The following is a 7,053-nucleotide window of genomic DNA, read 5'->3' as shown; positions in this document are numbered from 1 at the left end:
CCTGCTGGTAGCTTCATGTTTGTTTGCAGCACCCTAAGATTGGTGTGCGTGCAGTAAACGACTGACTGGAACTGAAGCCTTCTCCATCAGTCATTACTGGTCTCTCACCTCTTAAGCTTATATGCCTTAAGTTCTAAATAAACACTAACAAAGACATGCTGGAGTTGGTTCTGTTATGAAAACTGACCATGCACATGTAACCAGTTTCCTCATCAGAAATGCACTGAATGCATGTAAATTGAGAAAATCAAGTCTTCTGGTGGTTTGTATAGAAGTTGCCTTCTGATACCACTTTTGATGGGAATTGCTGGTACTTATAGTTATATGAGTATATATACCTGTACAATGCTATTAACATAAATTTTAAATGCTAAGATTTGGGTACCAAACCAGTGTTTTTACTTGGTTTCAATGATGAATTATGGCTCTTCTTTAAAAGATGAAGGGGGGAAAAACCAGCATGGAAGGTATGCAAAAGAAGTATCAGCTTGTGGTTTTAGACACTGGAGGTGTAACAGTGTAGTACCCAAAACACATCTATTGTTACTGTGCTGAAATGGCCTTGAGTTTTAGCATTCCAGAACAGACCCACTGAGGTGAAAGTCATTTTTATTGTCACTTTTTGTAGTAGAACCATGCTGCAATGAAATTCAGAGTAATTCCTTTAAAACGTTCACTATCACGGTCAGTAGGTTTGAAGTTCCTGCTTTTAAAACAAATGCCATATGCTTTTATTTTTGTGAACAGAATGGAGGAAAAAGCAATGCCAGCAGTGCAGCACGTACGAGCAATCGTACAGTAACGAGTGTGTGAGTGCTTAGTGTTTGGGGACAAGGTGGGGAGGAGGGAGGTGTACGAAGTACTTTGGCTTCAACACTTGGAAATATGAAATATATCTATTCATTTTGATTTGACTGTTGCATGTGTACTGTGTTGTAAAACTTCTGTAATCGGGGTCTAGCAGGTACCATTGTCATAGTAACCAAACCTCAGTGACATCTGTAGCAAGACATTTGCCATTTGAAAGCTGTTTCTTATAGTGTCCTTTTTACAGGGAAAAAGATCAATCTGCCTGTTAGTACAATCTTAAGTTAAGGAAGCTCAGTTTTAAATGTAATTAAACGTGTGTTGCTGGAATGCTGTTTAGCAGAGCAAAAGCTTTTATTAGTATTCAAATAACTTTGCAAGAACACGAAATAGACTCCTGAAAAAGGTGTTCCGTTGGGAATGGCATCAAACCATATGAAGGTAGTTGACAGCCTTGGTGATGCCGTACTCTTACTGAATTTACTCTTCCATCTAGAAAGGCCTCTGTGTGTACTTGGTTGACCCTAAACTGGAATTAAAAGGGAGATAATTAGTCTTCTAGATCAATAACTTTTTCCTTTTCAGTGAAGTTTGTGCCAATCTGGTAGTGTTTATCTGTCTTTTCAGAAGCTGGCACAAACAAAACAACTCATTTATTGGTTTTAACAATACTGTATTGATCAGGTTGTTTGTGAATGCTTAATTTGCACACTTACACCCACCCACCCCATGCCCTGTAAGTTTAAGCTACACACTATCAACAGATGCTAGGACTTCAACCACTTAGTGATTATGGCTCGTCCCAGCGCTTTGCCGTAGACTTGTCATCTGCGTTAAGCTCATGCTAAGTTTTCAGATGTGAAAGAAAAATCCTAGTCGTGCTTTTAAGAAGAGTCAGTCTCATGTCCATAAAATTTATTTGAGACTGGAATAGCAAGTTGAGTACTAACTTCATTTGTTGGAGTTTCGCTCCTCTGATTTGAATTTGTTCATGCTGTGGCTGAGAGAACTCTGCGTTAAGCTCATGCTAAGTTTTCAGATGTGAAAGAAAAATCCTAGTCGTGCTTTTAAGAAGAGTCAGTCTCATGTCCATAAAATTTATTTGAGACTGGAATAGCAAGTTGAGTACTAACTTCATTTGTTGGAGTTTCACTCCTCTGATTTGAGGAGTGCATTTGTTCATGCTGTGGTTGAGAGAACTCTGCCTCTTGCTGTTTTGCTAATGTCCGTTTTCAGTCACTCAGGATGTGAAAATTTGCAGGTGTTACTTTATATAACTTACAATTATCAGTGTCATCTACTCTTTGAAGGAAATAACTCAGCTTCACGTTGCTTTTAATTACAATCTGGACATCGGGATAATGAAAATATGCTTGCTGCTTGGTGCTGCTTATTTATAGATCTTGTGTTCTGATGCTCTTAAAGTTTGGGTGTTTTTTCCAACGTGAGCTGGGAGTTTCCAAAAATACCGGATGTTCTAAGAGTCTTCAAATACTTGCTATTCTGTAAGACCAAGTATCAGTGTTCTTTTGTCTGTACCTGTGTTTTCTTTTGAATGTATTAAACTCAGCTGTCGGGAAGTTAAGTGTGTAGGTAGAGATGGCTGGTTTTGTTCTGTTTATTCCCTCTGCCTACCCAATGTTTTCTATGATCTTTGGTAGGAGTCTGTGGGTGCTCAGTGCTTCTGAAGACTGAGGTATGTTTAAGGCTTCTGGTTTTGATCTAAAAACCTATTTTGTTTTGCAAAACTGCTGGGTATTTATAGCTAAAATTATTCTTTGGGTGCGTGACCCATTTATGAATTTTCAAGTATGTTCATAGCATAGATCATTGTCTTTATCGCAGCTGTCTTCTAGGGCCTCAGTGGCTCACCTGGTGAGCAGGATGGGACGGAACTCGGGATGCATCATTCCGCTGTGGTAACTACAGCTAGGACTTGCACGTTGAAAACGCTTAACTTTTAAACCCTTAAAAGTGAAGAGCAGCTAGAAAGAGAGGTGTCATCACCCTCTTGCCTTTTGGTTCCCCGAGAACTAGCGGATGCTCTATTGACTACTACTTGACCTATTAAAAATTAATTTCTGAGGTATGGAACACAACATGTATTCCATTTTGTGTCTTTATGGGGTTTTTGTAGATGGCATCACATGTGGTCTATGCTAGGAGACCCCTGGAAGAAAGGGATGTGTTTCAACCTGAAATAATCAATATTCTTGATGTCTCTACTCCTGCTGATAACAGTAGCTTCTCCAGAGAGATGATAGGGCTTAGTTTTAAATCATGTCTCACTTCAATAAAAGACAAATCTGGTTAGACTACTGTCTCTTGTTGGTCTGCTCGCTCCCAGTGATATCTTTGGGATGTACAGATTCTTTGTACGTACTAGAAACCTCAAAACAAAAGCTACCTGCTTAACTGGTAAGGAAAGCCATGTCTTTTCCAAGTGGCTTTCCCGTATGAACTGCAGTAAGTCTTACAAGTGAGTTCTGGTACTGTGGGTATCAAAACAATTAATGACAAGGTTTCTTCTGCTTCTTCTGACACAAAGTAGCTGGGACATGTATGCATTATGCATTTACGAAGTGGCAAGCTTCGACTTTGCTTGCTTTCTTTTCTCAGAAAGAACAGTGCATTGTTATATTGAGCTTTTATGCAAAATTTAACGTAAAGGTTGATTTTCACAGTAGAATGGATCTGAAAGAGATCAGCTAAAAATCCAGGACACTTTTACTTTGAACTTTGTCTATTCAAATGTGAGTTTACCCAGTTTCTTCATCTGCTGCAGATTAGATAAGCCATTGTTGCTGCCTTGTGGTGCCATACACCGTGCTACTCATGGAGTGGCTGATGGTTTGTCACATCACTTGTTCACATACATTTCCCCATTGGACAGGGCCTAGTAACAGCCTCACCTGTATCCTGTTAGATTCAGTTTCTTAATCTGTGTAAGATGTATATCTGGCAGCAAGTTTTAAATGTTACCATACTGTAAAATGTGTAATAACACATAGGTGTGTTCAAGATAAAATTTGCACGAGTAATTCAAATTGTTTCTTATGTTGATATTTTGCAAGCAGACTTTATCTGCTGTGTTTGTATTTAATGTGAGAGAGGAAGAAGAAAAAAACCTGTAAATACAAGCAGTATGAAGTGCCTGGGGGGTGGGGGAGTTCCGGAGGTCAGCTGTGTAGCAGAATGTTAAGCAGGGTTGGGCTGTGTATTTTGACTGGCACGGAACGTAGGGGTGTTTCTTTTAAAAAGTGGCACTGGAGAAGCAGTGGGAAGCACAAGCCTGTGGATCTGCCAGGCAAGCAGTGGCAGAAGTTAATCTGTGACAATATTATAAGGTCTTGGCTGCAGCTGCTGTAAAATTTCTTGTCCCTTCAGAGTTCCAGAGAACCTCAGTCTTCCATTGCCAACAAGATTTTCCTGGGAGGAGCTTGCCCCTTTGCAGGCCATTTTCATGTTGGGTTGTTAGAGCCTAAAAGGTTTAACCTCATAAACTTGGTAAGCAATCCCCTCGTTTTGTGACAGTAAGGGTAAACTGATGTGGAGGATTGTAACTACGGGATTTTGTTTGTGTTGTGGGGTTTATCTTCCATTATAAGTGCTTAGACAAGAAGATTTATCCATCTGGAAAACAGTAGTGTGTTAATATTTCAAATACGGTGAAGATCAACTGTGTAGGAAGGAACTCTTCTAACAGGGGTGTTCTGTGATAACTTGGTCAGGACACTCATCTACCAAAACTGTGGTATCCGAGATGTGTGATGTACGTAAGTCTTAAGAATGCAGTATTAGACACTTAAAATCCTTAGTCTAGGGATAACTGTAACATTATTCATGAGTAACTTTACTTTTTTTGACCTGGAGTTCTGACAGTTAGCATAGATGTTTTAAGTCATGCTAAGAGATTATTCGCTGTAATAGAAGGAATGTTTTTATTGAGTGAATATGGAACTTGTCATCAAAAGAATAGGTATAGAGAGGGAGAAGGGTGCAGCTCTGCACATTACCCATTTCAGTGTATCAGTGGGAGATACAAGGGTTGACATTTTTAACGTTCTAGTGCAAACAGCTCTTTAACCCATTCCTTGCATTTCTGATACTTCTAGTAATTTTGCTGGTTTCCCTTAAAGAGTTCTAGTTTTACCTGATCCACTTGTTAATATTTTGACTGATGTGGTGTAGACATTCTTGAGCAGCTTCAATGCTGTGTTACCTTGTGAAGCATTTTCCCCAGCTTCACTACAGGTAAATGTAATTTGGAAACATTTGGGGCTGTTTGCTGATTTATCAGTCCTTGTTTACGTAATGTTACGTAGTTCCATAGTTCTGAGGATGGACGGTTTCTTGAGAAGAGCTTACTAAAAAAAAGCCACAATTAAGAATAGTCTTGCTTTGTAAGTGTGGTTGGAGGAAACAGGAAGTATCAATGTGGTAAATGAAATATCAGCATGTTGCAACATGTTAGTTCACTGTGGATGCACAGTGAGAATACACAGGACTGTTCTTTAAGTCCGGGAAAAATTGATCTGCTGTGTCTAAGTAGAGTTTAAATACAGGATCCTCTACTGTGTTGTATTTTGAAGGTAAGGGATGCCCTCATGTGGTCGAAATGAAAATTGAAATGCTGCTATTCAGAGTTTAAAAATGGAGAACTGTATGCTCTTCATTCAAGAGCTTGCTTGAATGAATATTCAAGGGGATCACATATCATAAAAATCACAGCCTTACCCTGGAATGTTGTGAGTGCACACAACTGGGCGCAAGTAAAATGGGTGTGTGGTTTTGTTTTGTTTTCCCCCCAAAACTTTGGAGGGCACCGAAGGATTAGGGCTGTGACCTCATTTGATATGGACTCTGATGTTCCTGCTGTTGTCTCACATAGGTGATGTGCAGTTCATAGACTATGAGTACTCTGGATACAACTACCTGGCTTATGATATTGGAAATCACTTCAATGAATTTGCAGGTAAAAATTGGAATTCTGAGGTAAACGCAAACTGGTTTTATTATTATTATTTTTTTAAACACCTCATTCTTGCACATTCTTTTTTCTCTGTATGTCTAGATACCTGTATATAGCTGTTCATCTGATGGTATCAGAGCGTGTTCGTGTCTCATCTTGTAGGCCAGTTATGCCTGCCCTTTGCAGCTCTGCTAACACAGAAAGGGGACATTGTGTCCTGAGTTTTGGCAGAGTTAGGTAGATACAGAACTCACAGCTTTCACAGCATCCTGTGAGATGGCACAGCAGACACCCCTCTGCAATGGAATATTGCAGATGTGTCTTTCACAGCATGGGTATATATTTGGAATACGCTGGGTGGCTCCACGGTTCCAAATGGCAGGCTTATGTGTGTTTTTGGTGGTTTTGAATGTGTGTGCAAAGTATTTGCCCTTGAGTCATGTCCTAAAATGAGAAGCAAGGGCTAAGACTGTGTGATAGAAAAAAAAAAAAGCTGGAATTTCAGGAATAAGGTGTTGGTTAACATTAATTAGTGCAATTTTTTTCCAGTGAATGCCCATTCTATTTACTCCATAAGAGAGAAGTAATCTTGTGTGCTGTATTATTTCAGAAGACGGGGCAACAATAAAAACCTACATAATGGTTGGTAAAGATGGAAAGCACAGTATGGTGAAATTAGGAGCCTAAATCTACCAGTCGTCTTTTCACAAACTGAATGTTGAGTCTAGATAACCTAAAAAAAAATCAGACTGTATACTTGTAATTTTAAATATTTAGAAAGCAAGTTAAATGCTTTACAAAATATATTTAAGAACTTTCAGTTTTGCATCTGGGACTTCTAAAAGTCTGACTATGCCTTATGGAGCTAAGTGCAGTAAGAAGATTAAACGCACAAATACAGGTGTGTTTTGCCTGTGAAGAGCAGTTGTGCTTCACCACTGCTATTCTCTATCCATCCAGGAAAAATCTGAATAAGACTTAAGGAGAATTCCCAAATCCTCTGGGAATGATAGCTAGAGCAAGTGAACTGTGGTCCAGGTTTGGGACTCCTGGCAGACACTATAGGGCCTGTGACTAAGCATCTCCAGTATAGAAAATAAAATAGGATGAAAAGAGTGGCTATGGAGATAAGGCTTCTAAAAGGCCAATACCCTGTGGAGAAGTAGACTTCTACATTTTCCCAAATACAGGCTTAATTGGTGACAATGCATCCTCATCTAGATTGAGCTTTGCATATTGTTGCATACAAGTCCCTTTTCATAGAATCATAGAAT

The 7,053-nt window shown here is 39.3% G+C and overlaps 1 protein-coding gene across 1 annotated transcript in view; it reads left to right on the top strand.

Annotated features, from left to right (window-relative positions):
- The window catches only part of LOC104507602 (ethanolamine kinase 1-like), a gene marked incomplete at its 3' end in the record, with an annotated part of 9,615 nt that extends 3,833 nt beyond the window's left edge, over positions 1–5,782 (top strand). Inside the window, exon 4 of the mRNA XM_010148940.1 lies at positions 5,699–5,782. Coding sequence (XP_010147242.1) covers positions 5,699–5,782 — 84 coding nt within the window. The remainder of the gene's footprint in view (positions 1–5,698) is intronic.
- Between the last annotated feature and the right edge of the window lie 1,271 nt (positions 5,783–7,053).

The sequence above is a fragment of the Eurypyga helias genome, unplaced genomic scaffold, assembly GCF_000690775.1.
Source record: "Eurypyga helias isolate BGI_N326 unplaced genomic scaffold, ASM69077v1 scaffold16053, whole genome shotgun sequence".
In the NCBI taxonomy this organism is placed as follows: Eukaryota; Metazoa; Chordata; class Aves; order Eurypygiformes; family Eurypygidae; genus Eurypyga; species Eurypyga helias.
The sequence above is the reverse complement of the archived record's forward strand: the minus strand, read 5'-3'. Positions and strand labels throughout refer to the sequence as shown.